General features: G+C 39.0%; 1 protein-coding gene across 2 annotated transcripts in view; it reads left to right on the top strand.

Moving 5' to 3' along the window:
* ABCB7 (ATP binding cassette subfamily B member 7) overlaps positions 1–27332 on the top strand; it is a 116450-nt gene that overhangs the window by 73537 nt on the left and 15581 nt on the right. For both annotated transcript variants that reach the window (XM_008248850.4, XM_002721823.5), the window contains exons 4-10: positions 5713–5832; positions 22000–22132; positions 23002–23270; positions 23980–24068; positions 24161–24248; positions 25717–25891; positions 26679–26836. In XM_008248850.4, the coding sequence (XP_008247072.1) occupies positions 5713–5832; positions 22000–22132; positions 23002–23270; positions 23980–24068; positions 24161–24248; positions 25717–25891; positions 26679–26836 (1032 nt within the window). The remainder of the gene's footprint in view (positions 1–5712; positions 5833–21999; positions 22133–23001; positions 23271–23979; positions 24069–24160; positions 24249–25716; positions 25892–26678; positions 26837–27332) is intronic.

The following is a 27332-nucleotide window of genomic DNA, read 5'->3' as shown; positions in this document are numbered from 1 at the left end:
CACAGGGACTCAACTACTTGAGTACCCTTACTACTTCCCACAGTACACATTATCAGGAAGCTGAAATTGGAAGCAGAGCCACACTTGAACCCAAGACTTCAAAATAGACAAATTCAGGAGAGTCTAAAGAGATGAAATTAATTCAACTTGGAGTATATTTTTAAGGATTTTCTTGACATGAGCTACCAGATGTGGAATTCTTGAGACAGAGAGCAGAGTTATTTTAAAAGCTTATGCAGGCATACCTTGGAGATATTGCAGGTTAAGTTCTGGATGACTGCAATACAGTGAATTTTATACTAAAGCCAAATGAATTTTTTGGCTTATCAATGCACATAGATGTTTAGCTCATAGTATATTCTATTAATGTTCAATAGCAGTATGTCCAAACAGTATATGTACCTTAATTCTAAAATATTGCTAAAAATGCTGACACTCTTCCAAACCTTCAGCAAGTCATAAATCTTTTGCTGGAGTAGGATCTTGCCTTGATATTGATGGCTACTTACTGAACAGGGTAGTAGTTGCTGAAGGTCGGGGTGCCTGTGAAAATTTCTTAAAATGAGATACCAGTGAAACTTGCTGCATCTCCTGATTCTTTCATGAAGAACTTCTGTGTAGTATGCTGCTGTTTGACAGCATTTACCCACAGTAAAACATGTTTCCAAATTGAAATCAGTCAGCTCAAATGTTGCCACTGCTTTATCAACTAAATTTCTACAGTATATCCTTTGTTATCATTTCAACAGCATTCATAGCTTTATCACCAGTAGTAGCTTTCATACATCTCAGGGAGCCACTTTGTTTATTTGAATGAAGCAACTCCTCCAAACATTAAGGCTTTATCATGAGATTGCCCCAATTCAGGCACATCTTGCACATCTTCAGGCTTCTGATTCTCTTGCTATTTCCACCATATATGCAGTTACTTCCTTCACTGAAGTCTTGAATCTCTCAAAGTCATCTCTGATGGTTAGATTCAGCTTCTTCCAGATTCCTGCAAATGTTGCTATTTTGATCTCTTATGAATCACAAATATTCTTAAAGGCATCTAGAATGGTGAATACTTTCCAGGACATTTTCAGTATACTTTCCTGATATCCAACAAAGGAATCACTCACTATCCACAACAAGTATAGCCTTACACTAAGACTTGAAAGTCAAAATTATTACTTGATCCATAGGTTCTATGAAGAATGGGTGTTGTGTTGGTAGGCATCAAAATAACATTAATTAGGCCAGTGCTGTGGCATAGTGGGTAAAGTCGCCACCTGTAGTGCTAGCATCCCATGTGGGCACCGGTTCAAGTCCCAGCTGCTCCACTTCCGATCCAGCGCTCTGCTATGGCCTGGGAAAACAGTAGAAGATGGTCCAGGTGCTTGGGCCCCTGCACCCATGGTGGGAGACCTGGAAGAAACTCCTGGCTGCTGGTTTCGGATCGGCACTGTTCCAGCCATTGTTGCCAACAGGGAAGTGAACCAGCAGATACAAGACCTCTCTTTCTCTCCCTCCCTCCCTCTCTCTCTCTCTCTCTCTCTCTCTGCCTCTCCTTCTCTCTCCGTGTAACTCTGACATTCATTTGATTCATTTGAAGACAGAGATAGAGAGAGAAAAAGATCTTATATCTGCTGATACATTCCCCAAATGGCTGCAATGGCCAGAGCTGGGCCAGGCCAAAGCCATAAACTAGGAGTTTCTTCCTGGTCTCCTACATGAGTGCAGGGAGCCCAGGAGCTTGGGCTATCTTCCAGGGCTTTCCCAGGCACATTAACAGGATGCTGCATTGGAAGTCAGCCTGGACTTGAATAAGCGCCAGTATGGGATGCTGATACCGCAGGCACCAGCTTAACCTTCTACACTATAGCACCATCCCCCAAAAATCTATTGTTTAATGTTGCCACCTTCATCAGTTGTCTGATGAAGATCTTCTGGATGATGTGCTCCTGTTTCTTCATCAACACTTGCTGCTTCAACTTCTGTTAGCTTCATATTCTTCTTCAGCTTCCTTGCCTGTCTTGGCGCTCATAAAATTGAGGAGAAGTAGGCCCTTACTCTGGATTAGGCTTTACTTTAAGGAAATGTTATGGCTGGTTTGACCTTATAGTCAGATTACTAAAACTTTCTTTATATCAACAGTAAGGCTGTTTTTACTTTCCTGTCATTCATGTGTTCACTGCAGTTGTACTTTTTAAAAAAGTTTTATTTATTTGCTTGCTTGCTTACTTGACAGGCAGAATGACAGAGAACAGAGAAAGATGGAGAGCTAAAGAAGGGGAGAGCGGGGCCGGTGCTGTGGCACAGCAGGTTAATGCCCTGCCCTTGGCTATCTGTTTGGGACAAGGGTTCTTTCTTTCAGTCTGTTTTGGCTTTTGACATGCTTTCTTCACTAAGCTTAATCATTTCTAGCTTTTGATTTAAAGTGAATGATATGAGACTCCTCCTTTTACTTGAACACTTAGAGGCCATTTAATCTAATTTCAGTATTGTTGAGTCTGAGGGAATAAGGAGGCCTGAGGAGAGGGAATAAGAAAGGAGGGGGGGGGTGACCAGTCAGTGGAGCAATCAAAACACATGCAACTTTATCTGTTTAATTCACTATATTATATGTACATGATTCATGGTACCCCAAAACGATTAGAGACATCAAAGATCACAGATCACCATAACAGATGTAGTAATAATGAAAAGGTTTGAAATATTGTAAGAATTATCAAAATGTTGCACTGAGACCCAAAGTGAACACATGCTGTTGGAAAAATTGCTCCATTAGACTTGCTGGATGCAGGGGTGCCACAAACCTTCAATTTGTTAAAAAACAAAAAGTGTACAAAGCACAATAAAAGCAAAATAGCAAAATACAATCAAATGAGGTATGCCTATAATAGATATAAAATTGCTTTGCAGAAAGATTATTTCAATGTACTCCCTATTACCTGTGCATTCGACTGCTTATTTCCATACACTGCCATCAACAATGAGCCTTATCTTTGGTCTTTTAAATACTTTTTCCAGATATTGAGTTAATATTTCAGTTTTGCTTATGTGGATTGTTTTATAAGCTACAATATAATAGTTTGAGTATATGTGTATTGTGGGGAGCAACTCAGACTAGACTAAGTTACTGGAATTAAGACTTATTCTATGCATCTGCTCTCCCACAATATGGCACTGGGAGAGGAGTAAACAACTTCTACACAGCTGCCTCTCGCCAATTTGACTGATGAGCTGCAGGAGCTGATCTTGCTCCTGATTGGAGGAGAGCAGCGTGCTCGGCGTGTGGGTAGTAGAGTTGGGATTGGTGGAAGAGGACTGTAAAGGAGGAGAGAGACAACATGCACCAGGAACATCTATCTGAAGGAACATCTGAACAGCCCCTGAGAGAGCCGGCCGGCGGTGTGCCGCTCCCCCACGGAAGTGGGGAAAGTGGCAGGGGGAGCCGCCCCTCCACAGAGGTAGAGGGGTCGGCAGCCAACCCGGGAAGGACCAGCAGCAAACCTGGGAAGGGCCGAGCAGACAAAAGAACAGCGCAGGGTTTAGTGTCGTTCCTCCGCGAATGGGGGAGCGACAGTGTATATATATTAATCTCATTGGTTTTAGAAGGTATGATTTTGATTTTTAATATGCCTCTAAAGCTGAAACTAAAAAAACTTAATGAGAATGTTGCCTAACTAAAAAAACTTAATGGGAATGTTGCCTCAGAAACATTGGAAAAAGAAAAACATGAGATAAATTTGGACCAGATTAAGCATAATGAGAAAACTGTATTTTTGCTGACATTTTTCATAACCCAACATCTCCAATATAGTCAATACTAAGACCCCTGCTTTCCTAAAACACAGTATTGGAACTGTCCTATCATGAACTGCCTAAAATTATATAAAGCTTTCAACTACAAAGATGGAAATATGGAAAACTTTTTAAGATTTTTTTTAAAAGATTTATTTTATTCATTTAAAAGATAGGTTAGAGAGAGAGAGATTTTCCATCTGCTGGTTCACTTCTCAAATGACTGCATTGGCTGGGGCTGGGCCAGGCTGAAGCCAGGAGTCAGAACTTCTCTGGGTCTCTTACATGGGTGCAAGGACCCAAGAACTTGGGCCATCCTCTTCTGCTTTTCCAGGCACATTAGCAGAGAGCTGGATCAGAAGTGGAGCAGCTAGGACATGAACCAGTGCCCATATGGGATGCTGGCATTGTAGGTGGTGGCTTAACCTGTTGTGCCACAACACTGGCCCCAGTTTTTTTCTAAGTTTTATATCATGTCTGCTAGCTTAATAAGAAATTTATGTCTCTTCATCATAATTGAATAACTTTTTAGCAATATGGGGGTGGTTATAGTTGAAAATAAGAAATTTAACAGAAACAAGTACAATTTTTTTTAGTTTTGAATTAACATGAAATACTTGCACATTTTTAAGGAGCAAGATACAAAATTTCAACACCTATACATAGCTTTAACTGACCATACCTGGCAAATAGCCTCTCCATTTCCTTATCTTTTCTTCCAGTTCTTTATGCAGAATATGATACATCATGATAAACCATAGTCACCCCCCTGGGCTGCAGAACACCAGCACCCATCAGGTTCACCCTGCTCTGTTTTGATACCCATTATTCAGTCACCCTCATCCCTCTCAACTTCTAGTAATCAGGTCATCCCTCTTCTGGGTATATATCCAAAGGAAATGAAATCAGTGTATGAAAGAGATACCTGCACTCCCATGTTTGTTGTAGCACTATTCACAATTGCCAAGGTATAGAATCAACCTAGATATCTATCAGTGGATGAATGGATAAAGAGTGTGGTATATACATGAAGGGTTTCTGTGAGTGAGACCCCAGTGGAAAGGGGCCATCAAAGAAGTATATACTTTTCTCTGAAGGGAGGAGAGAACTTCCACTTTCCTTATGGCCTTGTCCAAATACTGATGGAGTCTGTGGTCACAAAAGGCTTCCATAGCTTTGGCAGCTCATGGCAAGAGCCTCAGGTGATCACTGACGTCATAAATAAGCATGTTAATTGTTAAATGAACAACAGGAGCCACTGTGCACTTACTCCCCATGTAGGACCTCTGTCCTTAATGAGTTGTAATATGAAAATTAACTGCAAAACTTGTTCTCAAGCTGTACTTTATTTATACGTTTGTGTGTGTGTATGTGGGTGCAAACTGTTGAAATCTTTACTTAGCATAGAGTTGATCCTCTGTATATAAAGTTAAACTAAAAATGAACCATAATGGGATGGGAGTGCGAGCGGGAGGGCAGGTATGGGAGAAAGTACCATTATGTTCCTAAAGTTGTACCTATGAAATTTGCATTGATTAAATAAAAGCTTTAAAAAAGTGTAGTATATACACAGAGTGGAGTATTATTCTGCCATAAAAAATGAAATCTTGACATTTGCAGCAAAATAGATGAAACTGGAAATCATAAATGAAACAAACCAGACAAAGAAAGACAAGTACTGTGTATTTTCATATATAGAAGTTAAAAACAATAATATATATGTATGTTTAATCCAAAGTAAAAATGAGTTGTTTAATATTTTCAGTTTGAAATACATTGGCCTTTGATTTAGAATAAAAGTTATATTTGTAATATTTTCAGGTATTTCACAAATATTTATATGATTCTAATATGATTCAACTAATGAAATATGGTTACATTTGAGATGACATGTAACTAACTGCTATGTTTTCTTTCTTTCAACAGTTAAAAGATGTTGATACTCGGAAAATCATAAAAGCAATGCTTTCTTATGTATGGCCCAAAGACAGGCCAGATCTGAGAGCTAGAGTTGCCATTTCCTTGGGATTTTTGGGTGGTGCAAAGGTAAGAATAGAAGAAATTATGCATTGTTTGGTTGCTCTATCAAAGAAGTACTGCCACATTTTATAATTATGAATCCTGGGCTGGTATAATTCACTTTGGGAGAAGGATGGCCAACTATTAGGACCCTCATTTAGTTTACATAATTACTTCAGGCAGTCACCAGAAATTATGTAATAATGCCCAGTTTATTGCTGGATCAGACTTTGAACAGTTTCAACTTAATGGAATTCACTCCTGAAGCTGATGTGAGATTCAGGAACATTGGTTGCAACTAAGCATAAGGAAGTTCATGAACGAAGAGTCTTATTGGCTCTTAATACATATTTCTGATGAGTTTGGTTCCCAGTACCCAGTAAATTGAAAGAAGATAGAGGCATTTTAGGCCCATTGATAGCCGCAAGTGGTAAATAACAGTTTAACATCAAGGGAAAAAGCAGAACAACTTAAAACCAACAACACAAATGCTGGCATTTTGGTCCACACACTTAGTAAAGGGTAGTACCTTTTACATTTCAGCAACCTCTTCAGTTTGTCATTGTACTATAAAGCAAAATTATATTGATGACCCTGAGTTTTCAAGAAAAAAAACCTTCATTTTTAACTTACTCAGATTTTAAAGTCAGGGAAGTATATATCTATAGATACAATAAAATATATTTATGTAATGAAGAGCATGGTCTCTGGAGTCAGACTGCCTGGATTCTACCACTTGTTACCCTTTTATCCCTGAGCAAGTTGCTTAGTGTCTATGCCTCAGTTTGCCTGTTTAGAAAATAGGATTCTTACAAGGATTACATAAATCAAGATATAAAAGGCTTAGAACAATGTCTGGCAGTAGTAAAAACAATATAGTTGTTAAATAAATTTACATTTCCAAATGTATGGTTAAAAGTGTTTGCTTAAAAATATAAATGCCATATGATGACAATTTGGTTGCCCGTCTTACATATAAGGATTAAAACTTTGTTTTAGAATCCAGATCTTACCACTATTTCTTCCATTTATCATGTATAGCCTCTTTTCTTTACCCATTCATTTCCCTCCCCTAAAAATACTTATTGAAAACTCATCACATAAAGTACTATTCTTGGCACTGCAGGGTATTCAGATATGATTAAAGCAAATTTCGTCCCTCAAATCATACAGAATAAGGCAAGTTTTATTTTGTATTTATTTTTTTTTTTGACACGCAGAGTGGACAGTGAGAGAGACAGAGAGAAAAGTGTTTTCTGTTGGTTCACCCCCAATGGCCGCTGCGGCCAATGCGTTGTGGCCAGAGCACCGCGCTGATCTGAAGGCAGGAGCCAGGTGCTTCTCCTGGTCTCCCATGCGGGTACAGGGCCCAAGGACTTGGGCCATCCTCCACTGCACTCCCAGGCCACAGCAGAGAGCTGAATTGGAAGAGGGGCAGCCCGGACAGAATCTGGCACCCCACCCGGGACTAGAACCCGGTGTGCCGGCGCCACAGGCAGAGGATTAGCCTGTTGAGCCGCGGCGCCAGCTGCAAGTTTTATTTTACTGCTATAATGCAAGGTAGGTCATAAATGATTTAAAGATGTACAGGGGTCTTCGTACTTTTTGCTTGTTGAACTGTTTAGTGAAGCATATAAACTAACCTAAAAGTGTTGTCACATGGCTGGCATTGTGGCATAGTGGGTAAAGCCATCACCTGTGATGCTGGCATCTCATATGGGTGCCTGTTTATGTTCTGGCTGCTCCACATCTGATCCAGCTCCCTGCAAATGGCCTGGGAAAGCAGTGAAAGATGGCCCAAGTATTTGGACCCCTGCCACCCATGTGGGAGACCCAGATGAAGCTCCTGGCTCCAGGCTTTGACCTGGCTCAGCCCTATCCATTGCAGCCTTCTGGAGAGTGAACCAACAGACAAAAGATCGATCTCTCTCTCTCTCTCTCTCCCCCCCCTCTCTCCCTGTAGCTCTTTCAAATAAATATTTTTTAAATGTCACAAAAATAAAAAATGAAAAGGGAGAGAGAGGGAGGGAAGTATCATTATATTCTTAGAACTGTATAAACTGCATGAAATCTGTTCTCCCCCCCCCCCCCCGTAGCTCTTTCAAATAAATATTTTTTAAATGTCACAAAAATAAAAAATGAAAAGGGAGAGAGAGGGAGGGAAGTATCATTATATTCTTAGAGCTGTATAAACTGCATGAAATCTGTTCTCTTTATATTAATTTTAAAAATATAAATAAAAAAGGAAGTACCAGTCAAGTGTTGTGGGGGTTTTAGAGGAAAGATGTGAACCATGATAGGAAGTCAGGAAAGGTTTCATAGAGCGGATAACATGGATAGGCCGTGACTGATGGGTAGGTATAGGCATTATGTGAATGGAGAGCTAGATAAAGCATGTAGTGTGTGTAAGAAGTGAGTAGCCCAGCTTTGCTCCAATGAGAGGAAAATATTTCAGAAAAATTTATTTCATTATATAGGAAATAGGAACTTTTGTTTTTGAGTAGAGAACTGATAAGGTTAGAACTGTGCTTTAGGAAATTAATCTTGCCCCATTGACCAAGATGGATTAAAGTGATGAGAGACTTAAAGTAGAGGTACCATTCAGTTCTTGCATTCATTCAGCTGATGTTTATTAACTAGTTAGGAAGCTGTAGTCCAGTCCAGGTGAGAAATAGTTTGTACTAGAGTGATGATAAAAAAGGTAAAATGAAGATAAAATATGTTAAAAAAGATATTGTGTGATGGGGGATGTAGAGTCAAGAAGACTTAACAACCAGTTGGATAGTAGAAGTAAAAAATGATAGACTTCAAAGATAATGCCAAGATGAAAGAATGTTAGTGGCTTTCACATAAGTAGTTAGTAAGTCAAGAAGTCTTGTTTGGAAAGGTGAAGATCTTGATCTTGGACCTGTTTAAGGTGCTAGTGAAACACCCAGATAAAGCTATTCATTTGGTAATAGAAAATGCAGTGTAGGCTCAGGAAGGAGCCCACAGCTAGAGAAATTAAGAGGTGATTGCTGGAACAATGCAAATTGGTGATTTTGCCCAGGAAAAGAACAGAAATAGAAGACTAAGGACAGAGCCTTTGGTTAATATGCTCTTGTATGGAAGTAAGCAGTAGAAGAAACTGGGAAGGAGTAATTGAAGAAGTGGATAAAATCAAAATAATTTACAATGAGACTTTTTAAAAATTTATTTTGTGGGAGGTGAGTGGGCGAAGAGAGCAGACATACTCATCTGCTGGTTTATTCCCTATATACCTGCAATGACTATGACTTGGCCTGACCAAATTCAAGAGCTGGGTACTCAGTTCATGTGTTCCACCTGGATGGTAGAAACCCAATTACTGGAACCATCACCACTGCATCTCAGCTTTTTCATTCGCAGGAAGCTGGTGTCAGGAGATAAAGCCAAGTCTCTAATGCATGCATTCCCATGTGGGTGCAGGTATCTTAACCACTAGGCCAAATGCCTGTCTCAGATTCTATTTTCTTATCTCCCTTCTCATCTGTGGACTCTGTTGAGTTACTCTCTTGCTGAATCTGACTGCCTGGGGACAGGTTCAAGTACTTGCTCACATCAGGATGCTGAGCAACAAATCAAGAAACTGTACTTCATTTATTTAAGCTGAACAGAGATCTGATTTTGGTAGCTAATGTTTAAATTTTTGGTACCTAATATTGAAATTTTTAAATCTCTTGTTCATTTTAGCATAGTACTAAAATGTACTTTTACATATAAACTACATGAGGAAAAAGATGATTCTGACCTCTTATGCAAAGCAAGCTTAGCAAATTGGCCTTTATTCCTTTCTTATTGTTCATAAGTACCTTGCTCACAAGATACAGGCTCATTGTTTTCTGGACATTCTTTTGTGTGTTTAGAAAATGTGTTTTTTTGTTTTGTTTTGTTTTGTTTTGACAGGCAGAGTAGACAGTGAGAGAGAGAGAGAGAGAGAAAGGTCTTCCTTTTTCCACTGGTTCACCCCCCAATGGCCGCTGCGGCCGGTGCGCCGCGCTGATCCTAAGCCAGGAGCCAGGTGCTTCTCCTGGTCTCCCATGCAGGTGCAGGGCCCAAGGACTTGGGCCATCCTGCACTGCCTTCCCGGGCCACAGCAGAGGGCCGGACTGGAAGAAAGGCAACCGGGACAGACAGAGGATTAGCCTATTGAGCTGCGGCGCCGGCCAGAAAATGTTCTTTAAGTTTTTTCATTGCCATGTAAAATTGCACATATTTATGGGGTATTGTGATGTTTCCATATATGTACACATTGTGTAATGTTCAAATCAGGGTAACCCTATCAACTCAAATATTTATCATTTCTTTGAGTTTTTTGAGATGGACTTTTTTTAATTAAAGAGAATGGGTTAGAACATGACTAATTAAGCTACCCAAAGTGAGGCATCTTAAGTAGTGACATTTCTATTAGCATTTATTTTTAGACTGAGCTTCAGTCCTTCAAAATACGGATTTCTGTTGCTTGGTGACAGCATCAGGTCAATATCAGAGTATGAAATCTTAGATCTAAGCTCACTTCTTTAAGGACGGAAATATTTTTAGAAGGCTAATATTTGGTTCTTCAGTCAACACATGCTAAGTACACAAACTCATGTAAACTAATTGCAAGTAAACAGAAATGAATCTAGAAAACCCTCAAAAAGTATGTTTGACTCCTTTTGAATCAGGAAAAGGAAGAAATTTTCAGATATTATGAAGAGTCTGTGTTAATACTTTCAAAGCATCTAGAAGACTAATTGCAATTTATTGGACAGAAACTAAACTATACAATGTCTAGGCTTGCAGAGCATAATACTAGCATAAAAGCATTCCGAATACCATTTTTCCAGCTTCTGAACTGTGTAAACTGTCTTCAGTTTAAAAGTGTTCATTCTTCCAAATCTTCAGAAACACTATTGAGCAGTATTGCGGGCGCATTTTATAATTGGTGTGCAAAACTATGGATTATTACCCCCTTTCGTCCCTTCACTTCCTGTTTTTCTTTTTTTTTTTCTTTTTTTTTTCTTTTTTTTTTTCTTTTTTTTTTTTTTTTGACAGGCAGAGTGGACAGTGAGAGAGAGAGAGACAGAGAGAAAGGTCTTCCTTTGCCGTTGGTTCACTCCCTAATGGCTGCTGCTGCCAGTGCACCGCGCTGATCCGAAGCTGGGAGCCGGGTGCTTCTCCTGATCTCCCATGCGGGTGCAGAGCCCAGGTATTTGGGCCATCCTCCACTGCACTCCTGGGCCACAGCGGAGAGCTGGCCTGGAAGAGGGGCAACCAGGACAGAATCTGGCGCCCCGACCGGGACTAGAACCTGGTGTGCCAGTGCCGGAAGGCGGAGGATTAGCCTATTGAGCCGCGGCGCCGGCCCCTGTTTTTTCTTAACCTGATTACACACTTTGATGTCTGAACACTGTAGACCAGTCTAGACCCTTTCACTCTCTGCTCTTCCCTGCCTCCTCTACGTATTCTAGAAATTTTAGTGTAGAGTTCACGAATCCTTTTAGCTCTAAATGCCATCCAGCTTCCTCTGCAGCCATAGTGGTATCATGACTAGGTCTGAGGCATAGGTGGGAAGGAAGGAAGTAAAAAAAAAATATATAAACCATTTTGATTTGGAGGATCTTAAAGTTAACATTGACTCCAACAAATATTTTTTTTAAAGATTTATTTATTTATTTGAAAGTCAGAGTTACACAGAGAGGAGAGGCAGAGAGAGAGAGAGAGAAGTCTTCCATCTGATTGTTCACTCCCCAGGTAACCACAATGGCCAGAGCTGCACGAATCCGAAGCCAGGAGGCAGGAGCTTCTTCCAGGTCTCCCACACAGGTTCAGGGGCCCAAGGACCTGGGCCATCTTCTACGTTTTACCAGGCCATAGCAGAGAGAGGAGCAGCCGGGACTAGAACCGGCACCCATGTGGGATGCCAGCGCTTCAGGCCAGGGCTTTTCCCAGTGTGCCACAGTGCCGGCCCCTCCAACAAATATTTTAAAGACAAACTATCCTGTACAGATGCTTTGAGGCAGAGATAGTTGCTATTCTAGTTGTAGCAATTCAACATTAATATGTTGGAGTTCTCTATGAGATAGAATTTAGGGATTCTGCCATCAGAGAAAAAGAGAACAGTATTTGTCTTCATCCCTTAAATTCCTACAAATCATATACAATGTCTTTTTCTATGCTATGCTATATATATATATATATATGTATATATACATAGTATACATGTATTTATATGTATATATATATCATAGGAATGTCACATCATCAGGAATCTTGGAATTTTCAGATCTCAATTTTTTTTTAATTTTCAACATTTCTATTAGTATTTTACATACAGTCATGGTAGGATTTAAGGAAAGCATTAAAATATATTTACTGAAATCATCTGATTTTATAAAATTGACGTTAACCTTTAGTATTTCAAAAAAGGCTTATTTGTATTCTCCAGCCACTACCATCTTGGAAACCACTTAGCTACCAGAGATATTTTAGTACAAAGGAAATTAAAGTATCAAGCACAAAAAGGACTCAATAATCTGTTAGAAATCAACAGAAGCTATCTCTATAATTATAAAATAATTTCAAGGGAAGTGTGATTTATAAAAATAAAGTCAATCCCCCTTTTATTCAGGATGTGTATATTACATAAAGTAAGGGGTAATATATGTATTGAGCAAACATTTCTTGAGTGACTGCTAGATATAAGGTACTGTGCTAGGCACCTGGGAATACAAAAATGAATAAAATATGAGCCTTGCATTTCTGAAGTTGCAGTGTACTAGAGGAGAAAAACATAAAAATAAAGGTAAAATATCTATTATATAATATAAACACCCAAAAAGAATGGCAAATTAAACTCTATAGGAGGGACTGGTGCTGTGGCACAGTGGGCTAGGCTTCTGTCTGTGATGCTAGCATCCCATGTGGGCTACGGATCTAGTCCTGGCTGCTCCCCTTCCCATCCAGCCCCTTCTGTGGCCTGGGAAAGCAGTGGAGGATGGCCCAAGTGCTTGGCGCCTGGCACCTGTGTGGGAGACCTGGAAAAAGCTCCTGGTTCCTGGCTTCGGATCAGCTCAGCTCCGGCCACTGCAGCCATTTGGGGAGTGAACCAGTGGATGCAAGACCTTTCTGTCTCTCTGTTTCTCTGTCTGTAACTTTACCTCTCAGATAAATAAATAAAATCTAAAAAAAAAAAAAAAAAGAACTCTATCAGAGTGCCAGTTATTGGGCATTTAGGGAAGGCTTCATGAAAGAGCTAGCATTTCCTAATAATGATGCTGACATTTATAACTTCAAAAAGTTCATGTATTTCATACTTAAATTTGATTTTTTAAAATTTTTCTGAAAAACACTTTTTAAAATGAAACAATGTTTCTTGAGCCTTTAATTAAGTTAAAAGATATGATTTATACCTTGGAGTATTTTTCAATTAAAAGAAATTTATACTCATTAAATAAAAGATTTCTTTGGAAAAAATTTATTTTAGGGTTGGGTGTTGTAGCACAGTGGCTTTAGCCACCACTTGATGCACCTGCATCCCATATTGGAATGCCTATTTGAGTCCCAGCTACTCTGCTTCCCATCCAACTCTCTGCTAATGCACCTGGGAAAGCAGTGAATGATGGCTTAAGTACTTGAATTCCTGTCACTCATGGGAGATTCAGATGGAATGTCTGGCTCCTGACCTTGGCCTGTCCCAGCTCTGGCTGTTGTGGATATTTTGGAGAATGAACTAGTAGATGGAAGAGCTCTTGTTTTCATTCCTGCTCTTGCTCCTTATCATTCTGATTTTCAAGTAAATAAATATTTTTAAGATATTTTATATTATAGAGAAGTGTTAGGTTTATAGAAAATTGAGCAGTAAGTACAGAGAGTTCTTATATCTCCCTTTTCTTTACATATACAGTTTGTTCTGTTAACATTGTATTAGTGTGATAAATTTGTTAATAATTGATGAAATAATTATTAAAAGAAGATGCATGAACAGGAACAGATGGTTGCCCTAGTAGTTAAAAATGCCAGTTAAGCCGGCGCCACAGCTCAATAGGCTAATCCTCCGCCTAGCGGCGCCAGCACACCAGGTTCTAGTCCCGGTTGGGGCACCGGATTCTGTCCCGGTTGCCCCTCTTCCAGGCCAGCTCTCTGCTATGGCCCAGGAGTGCAGTGGAGGATGGCCCAAGTGCTTGGGCCCTGCACCCAATGGGAGACCAGGATAAGCACCTGGCTCCTGCCTTCGGATCAGCACGGTGCGCCGGTAGCAGCGCACCAGCCGCGGCGGCCATTGGAGGGTGAACCAACGGCAAAGGAAGACCTTTCTCTCTGTCTCTCTCTCTCACTGTCCACTCTGCCTGTCAAAAAAAAAATGCCAGTTAAGACACCCACATCCTAGAGGTCGGAGCTGTGGCGTAGCAGGTAGAGCTGCCACCTGCAGTGCCAGCATCCCATATGGGCGCTGGTTCGAGTCCCAGCTGCTCCACTTCTGATCCAGCTCTCTGCTATTGCCTGGGATAGCAGTAGAAGATGGCCCAGGTTCTTGGGCTACTGCATTCACATGGGAGCCCTGGAAGAAGCTCCTGGCTCCTGGCTCTGGATCAGCCCAGCTCTAGCCCTTGCGGCCATCTGGGGGAGTGAACCAGCAGATGCAAGACCTTTCTCTCTCTCTCTCTTCTCTCTCTCTCTCGCTCTGCCTGCCTCTGCTTTCTGTAACTCTGCTTTTCAAATAAATAATAATAAATAAATATTTAGACGAAAAAAGACCCACATTCTGTACTGGAAAATCTAGGTTTGATCTCCAGCTCTGGCTCCAGATTTCATCTTCCTGTTAATGTAGACACTGGGAGACATGCCAATGGCTCAAGTAGTTGGGTTCCTGCCACCAACTTGGGAGACCTGGATTGCATTACCAGCTCCGTACTTCAGTCCTGGCCCTGCCCCAGCTTTTGCAGGCATTTGGGACGTAAACCAGTGGATGAGAACTCTCTCATGTCTACCTGTCTCTGTTGCTCAAATAAAAATTTTTTAAAAATTTAAATGTAATTTAATATTTAGTTTTTTTATTATTGATTAAGTCCATAATTTACATTAGAGTTCATACTTTGTATTGTACAGTTATGGATTTTTGGAAATATGTAATGTTATATATCTACTGTTATAGTTTGCTCTAAAAATCCCATGATCTACCTGTTTTCAACCCTGCTTCATTTCTCCCAAATTTCTGACAACCTCTGATCATTTTACTGCCTTTAGTTTGTTTTGAATATACATACATATAGTATGTATATTTCAGGTTCTTTGATATTTTTCTGTGATATGGTAGCTCATTTCTTTTTATCCCTGAATAATGTTCCATTGCGAGGATGTACTGTATTGTATTTATCCATTTATCTGTTAAAGGGCATCGTGGTTGTTTCCAGATTTTGGCAGTTATTAATAAAACTGTAGTAAACATTCATGTACAGGTTTTTTTATGGACATAATTGTCAACTCACTTGGATAAATATCAAGGAGTGCAATTGCTGAATCATATATCTAGGAAACTGATAAACCATTTTCCATAGTGGTGTACCATCACCAGAAATGATTGAAGAGTTCCTGTTGCTCCACATTCTTACCACCTTTCAGTGTTATCAGTGTTTTAGATTTTAGCCATTCTAATATTCAGGTAGTGGCAACATAATTTTTCTAATTTGTATTGTCTAAAAACTTATGTGCATTTTCTCAAATATTTACTTTGTACTTGTATAACTTCTTTGGTGAGATGACTGTATAGGTCCTTTGGATTGATTTTTTTTTTTTTTTGACAGGCAGAGTGGACAGTGAGAGAGAGAGACAGAGAGAAAGGTCTTCCTTTGCCGTTGGTTCACCCTCCAATGGCCGCTGCGGCCGGCGCACCACGCTGATCCAATGGCAAGAGCCAGGTGCTTCTCCTGGTCTCCCATGGGGTGCAGGGCCCAAGCACTTGGGCCATCCTCCACTGCACTCCTGGGCCATAGCAGAGAGCTGGCCTGGAAGAGGGGCAACCGGGACAGAATCCGGCGCCCCGACCGGGACTAGAACCCGGTGTGCTGGCGCCACAAGGCAGAGGATTAGCCTAGTGAGCCGCGGCGCCGGCCTGTTGTTGAGTTTTAAAGTTAATTTTAGGTTTTGAACAACAACTTTTTATCATATGTGTCTTTGGTAAATATTTCCTCCCATTTTGTGACTTATCTGTCTATAATATTTCTTTATTTGAAAGAGTAGCAAACAGAGAGGGAGAGAGAGAAATCTTCCATCCCCTGGTTCACTTCCCAAATGCCTACAACAGCCAGGGTTGGCCCAACTGAAGCCAATAGCCAGAAACTGCATCTGGATTTCCCATAGAGATGGCAGGGACCCAAGCATTTGGGCCATCATCTGCTGTCTTCCAGGAAGATGAATCAGAAGCAGAATTGGGACTTGATCCCAGACACTCTAATAGGGGATGCAAGCATCCCAAGTGGTAGCTAAACCTGCTGCACCACAATGCCCATCCCCTTATCTCTTTTTTCAAAAGTTATTCTTAAAAAAAAAAGATTTCTTTTTATTTGAAAGGCAGAGTTACACATAGAGGGAGAGGCGGAGAAAGAGATCTTCTACCCACTGGGTCACTACGCAAATGACTGCAACAGCCAGGGCTGGGCCATAACGAAGCCAGGAGCCAGGAGCTTCTTCCAGGTCTCCCAGGTGAATGCAGGGGCCCAAGAACTTGGACCATCCTCTGCTGCTTTCCGAGGTACATTAGCAGGGAGCTGGATCAGAAGTGGAGCAGCTGGGACTTGAGCTGGTAAATTAATATTTATTTTATTTGAAAGGCAGAGAGAAATATTTTATCTGCTGGTTATGTCCTCAAATATCTGCAATAGCCAAGACTGGGAGCCAGGAACTCAATCTCCCATATGAGTGGCAGGGACTCAAGTACTTGAACCATTATACCTGCTCCCTCCCAGCATGTGTATTTTTTTTTTTTTTTTGACAGGCAGAATTAGACAGTGAGAGAGAGAGAGAGAGACAGAGAGAAAGGTCTTCCTTTTTCCGTTGGTTCACCCCCCAAGTGGCCGCTATGGCCGGTGCGTTGCGACCAGCACACTGCGCCAATCCAAAGCCAGGAGTCATGTGCTTCCTCCTGGTCTCCCATGCAGGTGCAGGGCCCAAGGACCTGGGCCATCCTCCACTGCCTTCCCGGGCCACAGCAGAGAGCTGGACTGGAAGAGGGGCAACCGGGACAGAATCTGACACCCCAAATGGGACTAGAACCCAGGGTGCTGGCGCCGCAGGTGGAGGATTAGCCTAGTGAGCTGCGGCGCTGGCCTCCAGCGTGTGTATTAACAGGAAGCTGGTTGAAGCAGAGCTGGGACTCCAATGCAAGGACTCCAGTATGGAATATGGGCACCCCAAGTGATAACTTCACCACTGTGCTAAACGCCTGCCTCCTATGTGGCATCTGAACTGTTAAGTCCAGTGCTCACCCTGCAGCTTCTCTCTGATGTCTTTTGCAGCAGGAAATTTTAATGTTAGCAAAATCTACCTTCAATTATTGATTTTAGAGCTTTCTTCTTTTCTGATATATACATTAAATGCTTTAAGTTTCCCTCTAAGCAATACTTTCATTACAACCCACAAATGATGAGTTAATTTTTTATCTAATTAGTTAAAATATTTTATAATTTCTCTTGAGACTTCTTTGACCCATATGTCATTTAGAAGTATGTCATTTAATCTTTGGGGTTCACTATCTTTCTATTTTTCTTTTATTGATTTCTAATTTAATTCTATTGTTTTCTGAGAGCAGATGAGGATATTTCAAAGTTTGCAGAAAATATAGTTATAAGCTAACCAAAATTTTTAAGATGATTTATTTATTTGAAAGGCAGAGTTACAGAGAGGCAGAGAGAGAGAGGTCTTCCATCCGCTGATTCATTCCCCAAATGGCCACATCAGAAGCCAGGAGCCTGGAGCTTCTTCCGGGTCACCTATGTGGGTACAGGGGCCCAAAGACTTGGGACATCCTCCGGGGATTTCCCAGGCACATTAGCAGAGAGCTGGATCAGAAGTGGAGCAGCCAGTACTCGAACTGGCGCCCATATGGAATCTGGCATGGAACCATATAGACAGACGCATAGGCACCATAAACATACACAGGAATACAAGTTTAAAAATTGTGAAAACTAATTGAGTTCTGTAGTCTAGTTAATAGCAATATGCTGGTGTTAACTTCTTGGTTTTGATATTGAACTATAGCTATGTAAGATATTATGAGATGCTAGGTAAATGGTACACATATCTCTTTGTGCTGCTTTTGCAATTTCCTGTGAATCTTGATTTCAGAATAAAAAAGCTTTTTAAAAGATTCTTATTTATCTGGGATGGTTTAAGTCTAATTCTGCTGAAGGTGGGCTATTGAGGAAAACCAGTATTTGCCACTTCTCACCCCCAAAATATCACAAAGCCAGTGAGACTCACATTAATAAAAATATTTACACATAATATCATGTTTTCTGTCTCTCGAGTGTATTTCTTTCCTTTTAAAATTACTTTTGTAAGAAAACTGACAGTATACAATTATTATTAGAGGTAGTGTCAATATCTTAGCACTATGTTAACCATCCTTTTCCTGCCAATAACAACAAAGGATAGATGATTTCCACATGTCCTATACACTTACATGGAGATTCCCAAATTAGACCCAGTCCTAATAAACTTTCAAGTAAAACTGCATGACTCTACTAGCGATATGGTAGTTTCAGTCATCACTTACTATAGTTGTGGCAAAAACATAATAGGCTGTGGGTTACGAGAATTGCATGCTAGCTGTAACTATCACTTTTTCTCCTACTCAGTTAAGAGTGTTAGAATGCAAGTGAGGAAATGTGGCCTTATTATATGGAAAACCTTGAATTTGCTCAAATTCATTTAAATTACTTCTGACATACTTTACAGCTGGAGCTGGTTTAAGCTGTATATTTGAGAGCATCCATTTTAGGGTACAAAAGAAGTAAAGTATATGGTCTCTGTCTTATAAGCTGATAATTTGGCTATGGTATACGAGAAAAAATTCTGTCTTCAAGTGTCAGAATTTTAATCTCAGTTTTACTGCTTACCCAATAAGTCACTGAATCTCATCAAACCTGGATTTCCTCAACTATAGGAATAATAGATTGTTTATAGTTATTTTTTCAACTCTTGTGAAAGTTTCCTAACACCATACCTGACTCGTATAGTTATTGTCCACTAAATGTTTGTTTTCCCACAAAGAGTTTGTACTAAAGCAATAAATCCATGTGCATATTAATATACATGGAAGCAAAGTAAATGAGAAATATATCATAAAAGTGATAAATATTGAGGTATAGTTTATGAAATAAAAGGAGTTGGAAAATGGAGAGGGCCAAATTGGCTGCAAGTTTCCGAGAGGGCATTATACGAGAAATGGGATTCAAGTTGGGCTTTGAAGTTTGAAGAGGTAGAGACTATTCAAAAAGAAGCACAGGCCCAAGATTATGTGATTGGAACAAATCATATTTGGGACCTGCCACATATTCTATTAGATTATATTTTGGAAGTTAGAAACTTTAAATTTGTAAGCAATTTATCTCAAAATGTTCCATTTTTAAGTGCATTCCTGCTGTGTGTTTTTTCCTTTTTTTAACTTTTATTTAATATAAATTTCCAAAGTACAATTTATGGGTTACAATGGCTTCCCCCCCCATAACTTCCCTCCCACCCGCAACCCTCCTGTCTCCCACTCCCTCTTCCATTCCATTCGCATCAAGATTCATTTTCAATTATCTTTATATACAAAAGATCAACTTAAGCAAAGATTTCAACAGTTTGCACCCACACCGAAACACTGTTTGAGTACTTTTATAGCATTAATTCACATTGTGCAACACATTAAGGACAGAGATCCTACATGAGGAGTAAGTGCACAGTGACTCCTGTTATTGACTTAACAAATTGACACTCTTGTTTATGGCATCAGTAATCACCTGAGGCTCTTGTCATGAGTTGCCAAGGCTATGGAAGCCTCTTGAGTTCTCCAACTCCGATCTTATTTAGACAAGGTCATAGTCAAAGTGGAAGTTCTCTCCTCCCTTCAGAGAAAGGTACCTCCTTCTTTGATGGCCTGTTCTTTCCACTAGGATCTCACTCGCAGAGATCTTTCATTTAAGTGTTTTGTTTGTGGTTTTTTTTTGTTTTTTTTTTTTGCCAGAGTGTCTTGGCTTTCCATGCCTAAAATACTCTCATGGGCTCTTCAGCCAGATCCAAACGCCTTAAGGGCTGATTCTGAGGCCAGAGTACTATTTAGGACATCTGCCATTCTATGAGTCTGCTGTGTATCCCGCTTCCCATGTTGGATCGTTCTCTCCTTCTTAATTCTATCAGATAGTATTAGCAGACACTAGTCTTGTTTATGTGATCTCTTTGACTCTTAGACCTATCATTATGATCAATTGTGAACTGAAATTGATCACTTGGACTAGTGAGATGGCTGTGTATTTTGACAATGTTGTTGCCTATTAAATCACTGGCATGGTTGCCAAGATTCCTATATACTTTACCTTGAAATCTTGATTAGTAAGATTGAAATAGTTTCTATCAGTTATAGCTGAACTTAAACTTCTTAGCAATAAATTCTTATGTTTAACAAATATGGGTGGAATAATAATAGGACATTAACAAGAACTGGGATTTCAGTGTTTTTATGAAGGCTTATAGAATTATTTTCCCTTGTTATTGATGTATATCAATTTAATTCATTTTAAAATTTATTTATTGGGGCTGGCACCATGGCTCACTTGGTTAATCCTTTGCCTGTGGCACCGGCATCCTATATGGGCGCCGGGTTCTAGTCCCAGTTGCTCCTCTTCCTGGCTTTGGATCGGCATAGCTCCGGCCGTGGTGGCCATTTTGGGGGTGAACCAACGGAAGGAAGACCTTTTTCTCTGTCTCTCCCTCTTACTGTTTAGCTCTGTCAAAAAATTTATTTATTTGAAAGGCAGAGTTACAGAAAGGCAGAGAGAGAGGTATCTTCCATCCCCTGGTTCAGTCTTCCAAATGGCTGCAATGGCTGGAGCTGAGCCAAGCCAAAGCCAAGAGTCAGGAGTTTCTTCCAGGTCTCCCATGCAGGTACAGGGGCCCAAGCACTTGGGCCATCTTCTGCTCTTTTCCCAGGCCATAGCAGAGAGCTGGATCGGAAGTGGAGCAGTCAAGTCTTGAACTGGCACCCATATCGGGATGCCGGCACTGCAGGCGGCAGCTTTTCCCTGCTGCACCACAGTGCTGGCCCCTATCAATTTAATTATTTAAAGAAAACTTTGGCAATCTAACAAACTTGCTCTTCCCAAATGATAGTTGATTTTTTTATACTGTAACTGTAGAAATGTGAAACATGAATGGCTAAATATTTGCATTGAATATATAAAAGCTTTGTACTCTTAAAAATTGTCTCTTAAAAATTTCTTTTGATGTATTACAGGGAAATAGGTTGGTTATTTAAAGCTTAGTTTGATATTCAGTGGATTTTGTTTTGTATGATAGTATTGCAAAGAATCTTTTTATGGAGCAAATAGATCTGTTGGTGTCATTTTGATTTTTTTTTTCAGTAGTGAATCAGCCACAGATATTTGTAATTTAACTGCTTTTGAGATCACTTTTGCTATATAATTTCAGTTTTAACCATTATTATGGTGAATAAATCATCTTAAAAATATTTATTAAATACGTACAGCATCTAAAGCATTGTACTCAGAATGAGTGAGACAAAAGGAGAAATGTGATATAGAAGCTCAAGGATCTGGTTGCAAGGGAAAATATGTACACAAATAACTATAGGAGAAAGCCAAGTTGCTGCTGTTTATTCCATTAGCTTTGTAGGATTTCAGATAACAGAATATTTTTGAGTGACTGATCAAGGTTGATTATATGGAAGGTGGAACATTTGACTAATTCACATAACTTGTATATGAATATTAACATGGCATTGTGATGTAGGAGTCCTGAAATGACAGCTCTCCTAATGCCAAAGATTTTGTCTTTATAAATTGAGGAAGTCACTTCAGTACTAGTAAATGATTAATATCTAAACATTACCATGAGTGCTAATTTGTGGTAAATATTTGTACTTTTATAAACTGATGTTTTTCCTATGATAGGTAATTGATGTTTTTATATTTTTAGGCCATGAATATTGTTGTTCCCTTCATGTTTAAATATGCTGTAGACAGCCTCAACCAGATGTCGGGAAACATGCTGAACCTGAGTGATGCACCAAATACAGTTGCAACCATGGCAACAGCAGTTCTGATTGGCTGTATGTGTGATTCTTTAATCTGTCTACAGGTGTTGACTTTCTTCAGGAAGGTTTCATCATATTTGAGCAGATGATCTTTTAGCATTTTGGATGTTTATTATTTTATGTGAGATTTTTCTTTATGTGTTTTGTTTTCAGTTTCCTTATATGGTATACTTTCAAAAGATTCTATGTTAGTGTTAGTATTTTTCAAGTTCTAGAAGACAAAAATATGAAATAAGACATTAAATTCATAACATCCACTTCTAATAGGCTTTTTATAAGATATCTTTCCAGTAAAGCTGGTATTTTCTTGATGTTAGCTGTAAAATAGAAAATAACACATTGTAACAATGTGTACAAATATTACTGCTTTATTAAAATATATCCAGTAGCTATGACATGAATCTCTCATTACAAAAAAAAAAAAAAAAAAAAAAAAAACAGAATACTCTGTCCCAGTGCATTAGAAAGATCACATGGGAGACATAAGTGGGACGTGCTTTTAGGCTGCACACTTGATTTTTCGAGATCTCAATTTTGTCATTTGTTTTGGGGGAATTGAATTAGATCAAAACCCTCAATAGATATTGTACATTTAACCACAATAAGGGCATGTGGGCTGTTATTTATTAAAAGTATTCTAACTGGAAAAAAATCTTTCAATATCTGAAATCCAGGGAAAATAACACTGAAAGGGATTCCTGGTGGTGAAAAGGTTAGTATTTATTAGGGTGGATGGTTTCTAGGTTGCTTTTAGTTAATATTGTGTGACATATTCATTCACTGAATTATTCATTGTACAAACATTTTCTGAGCCCTTGTCATTTTTAAATGCCTATGATTCTAATGTTTTGGTGCCCCGTATTTTCTTTTGAATATATTGTTAGATGGTGTATCAAGAGCTGGAGCTGCCCTTTTTAATGAAGTTCGAAATGCAGTATTTGGCAAGGTAGCCCAAAATTCAATCCGAAGAATAGCCAAAAATGTCTTTCTCCATCTTCACAACCTGGATCTGGGTTTCCACCTGAGCAGACAGACTGGAGCTTTATCTAAGGCTATTGACAGAGGGACAAGGGGTATCAGTTTTGTCCTAAGTGCTTTAGTATTTAATCTTCTTCCCATCATGTTCGAGATGACACTTGTCAGTAGTGTTTTGGTAAGTAAAATATTTTTGTACAAGCTTTTTAAAACATTCTCATTCATAGCAATTGAATATTTGAAGCTGTTAGGTTGTTATATGACCAAGGGTTTGAAATTTCCATGATGCCAGAAAGATTATACAGCATGGCTAATTCTTTTGCCACAAACTCCAATGGATGGTTCAAATTCTTTAGCATTTTTTAAAGACTTATTTATTTATTTGAAAGGCAGAATTAGAGAGATCTTCCATCCATTCATCATGTTATAAAGAACCATTCAGTTCTACACATAGATCAATCACTAACCAGCATTTGCAAGATTTTTTTTTAGCAGAGATTTTTGTCTATGGCATTGGACTGATATTCTCAAAATATCTAGGTATCTATTCATAGCATTTTAGGCAGTTTCATCTTTTGTAGTTAAAAGTACACATAGATACACACATGCCCCAGTGTAATTCCTTTTCAAATATATTATACTATTTTATTAGTAGTATTTGGTAGTAATATAAGTGTGGCAAGTTTGACTTATTAATCAAGTAAGTTTTCCAGGGTATTTGATTTTCTACCTTTTAATATACAACTTCTCACCATTATATTTAATAGTAAAAAATAACTTACTGATAATAAATTAATCTTTTGACTGAGATTTGCTGTTATATATTATAAACTGTTGAATAAGAACAGTGACTGTTTCTCATTTCTTCTTTTGACTTCTTTGTCCAGTATTACAAATGTGGTGCCCAGTTTGCATTGGTAACCCTTGGAACACTCAGTGCATACACAGCATTCACAGTTGCAGTCACACGATGGAGGTAGGCTATTTCCCAGAAGCCAGTAAAGGTTCAGAAATCAGTTATGCTTTTATAACATACACTTCATGCCTGTGCAAATCTTTGTTTTACAGAACTAGATTTAGAATAGAAATGAACAAAGCGGATAATGATGCAGGTAACGCTGCTATAGACTCACTGCTGAATTATGAAACTGTGAAGGTAATACGTTTAATTATACTTGCCTCTGCCTTTCACACTGCGCTAAGATTTGTTCTGCCATTTAATTTAATAGGTGCTGTAAGTTACTGCTTAAGATTAGGGTAGGATTTCTAGGTGTGATGGTATAATACTGCTTTGTTGCTTTTCTTTTGTTTAAAAATTGTCCTTTCTTTCCTCCTTAGTTATTGTTTAGCAACATCACAATTTTACCTTCTAAATTAATTTATGAGTGATTGTAAATATACAATTAGCATCTTTTAAAAAAATTTTAAAGACTTTATTTATTTATTTATTTGAAAGAGTTACAGAAAGCAAGCAAGGAGAGACAGAGAGAGATCACAATGGCCGGAGCTGGGCCAGGATGAAGTCAGGAGCCAGGAGTTTCTTCCAGGTCTCCCACATAGGTGGTAGGGACCCATCTTCAAGTGCGTTCTCAGGCACATTAACAGGGAGCTGGATCAGAAGTGGAGCAGTGGGGACTCAAACTGTCACCCAGATGGGATGCCAGCACTGCAAGTGGTGGCTTAACCTGCTACACCATAGCGCTGGCCCCCAAGAAAATATTTTTAATTTGAGAGGAGAGAGAAAGAGAAGCTTCCATTCACTCTCCAAATGCCTGTCATATCCAGGTCTGGACCAGGCTGAAGAGGGGAGCCAGGTATGCAAACTATGTCTCCCGTGTGGGTGAAAGGGACCCAAATACTTGAGCCAACACTGCTGCCTCCCAGCGTCTGCACTAGCAGATGGCTGGAGTCAGGATTCAGAGCCTGGTGTGGAAAACAGGTACTCCAATATGGGGCACAGATATCTTAACCCCTAGTCCAAATGCCTATCCCCAATTAGTATATTTATTCATAATGAACATTAATCTAACCATGGCCTGTAAATTCTTGACTGTATTTTTCAGAGAGCTTAGCATATTGCTTTGTATTAATTGTTACATTTATTCGTTTTTCCATTTAACAAAATAATTACTGAATGCCTCTTGCGTGCAAACCACTATGCTAAGAACTGTGATGGAGGTGGGTAGTGGTAAAAAATGATTACTGTGTAATCTCTGCCCTCCCAGAATTTTATAATCCACTGAGAGAGTTAAAGTAAGTATGCAGGTGAGTAGACAAGAAGACATAATGCTGTGAGGGCTATTAGAAATGGCCATTCAGAGTCTCAGGGTCAAGGGAAGGCTTTGTGAATGTAGTGTCACTGAAAGCTTTTTAAATCTAGATTCTAATTAGCTAAGCATCCAGCAGGTGTTTGTTGGATGAATTTTGTAATATTTGCAAATACAATCCATTTTGGAAAGCTGCCAGAGTGCCATATAGTCCAATGTACTGAAAGTTCTTAAAATGGAGTCCAACAGTACAAAATTGTATCTATACATGAAGTCTGATTGAAAGTATACTAATCACTTAAGAGAATATATTTCAATTGTACTTGCCTATAGTTACTGTTTTTATATATTTTGTAGTATTTTAATAATGAAAAATATGAAGCACAGAGATATGATGGATTTTTGAAGACATATGAGGCTGCTTCCTTGAAAAGTACCTCTACTCTGGCTATGCTGAACTTTGGTCAAAGTGCTATTTTCAGTGTCGGTTTAACAGCTATAATGGTGCTCGCCAGTCAGGGAATTGTGGCAGGTAATGGATCTGTGGTTCCTGCATTTATAGATCTTTTAACTTTTATAAATAAAAATTAATGAAAGGAATGTGTATATTAATCTTAAGTGTAAAGGATGTTCTATAAAGTGCTTTTTATAGTACTTTACTTTTTGTATCACAGTGTGTTCTTTTGTTTGATAATTTTATTGGTTCCTTTTGTTTAACAGTAGTCCTCTCATTGATGGGAATTATTGTGGATGTATTTGTTTGTGTCTGTAACCTGATTGTTTCAGGAACAGCTTTCTTTTTAGCATCTGGTATTTCTAATTACTCTTGTAGACCTGGAAAGTAATGTAATTAATTTAGCGTTTAGTCCAAAGGACAAAAATGCAGAGTCTTTTATTTTTTAGAACTACCAGCAACTTTTTACTATATTAGTTTTTTTATTTATTTTCAGACATTTCCTTTTGCTGTAATTTTTTATGTGTGCTCTTTTTAAAAGAATTCTATTTTGTAGTACAGAGAAACTATTCTTGGGGGAAAGAAGAGATTTTTAGCCTTCTACTTCTGTCCTCACTTAAACCATTCTTTTTGTATATATTAGAAATGGTATATATGTGGGCTTTTCCCATTGCACATAGTGTATGCCAAGTTATCTATATTACCTAAATCATGAGTTAGAAAGCTTTGAAATTAAATAGGCCTAGGAGTTGCTGATTATGTATATTTTGAGTCACATATGAACTTCTCTGTTGTAAACTGGAGAAGTTTATAGCATCCATCTAAAATATCTTTTTTTCCCCCCTTCTACCAATTGCAAATTAAGGAACCCTTACCGTTGGAGATCTTGTAATGGTGAATGGACTGCTTTTTCAGCTTTCATTACCTCTTAACTTTCTGGGAACTGTGTACAGAGAAACTAGACAAGCACTCATAGATATGAACACCTTGTTTACTCTACTCAAGGTAGACACCCGAATTAAAGTAAGTAAACTATATGGTACCTTTTAAAAAGTATACGAGCAACATCCCATTAATAAGATTATTCTAGAGGACTATTCTTACATTACTATGTTAGTAAACCAATTACTTTCTAGTAAGAATTGGGGCTATCATGTATATTAAGGAATTAGAACTTTTTCGCTTCTCTATTTAAAAACCTTACAGTGTTAGCAGAGATTATACCTGGAACTTGAAGTTTCTTGAATTCAGCTATTTGTACCTACACTGGATTTATTTTGCCAATAATGATGTCGAATGTATGATTGCCTCTTCTCTCAGCTCCAGCCCTGTTTCTCTGCCCCATCCTCCACCCGGCCCAAGAAAAAGTTGCCTAAAAACCAAAACACTCAGGGTTTTTTAACATTAGCAAAAAACGTATGTTTATGCTTGGAAGTGGTCTAAATCCACTTACAAACCTCCTCCTTCCCCCATTATGTTCTCTTTTTTCTCACTGTAAATTAAAATATGGTGTGCATCA

Source organism: Oryctolagus cuniculus, chromosome X, assembly GCF_964237555.1.
Source record: "Oryctolagus cuniculus chromosome X, mOryCun1.1, whole genome shotgun sequence".
Classification (NCBI taxonomy): domain Eukaryota; kingdom Metazoa; phylum Chordata; class Mammalia; order Lagomorpha; family Leporidae; genus Oryctolagus; species Oryctolagus cuniculus.
The sequence above is the reverse complement of the archived record's forward strand: the minus strand, read 5'-3'. Positions and strand labels throughout refer to the sequence as shown.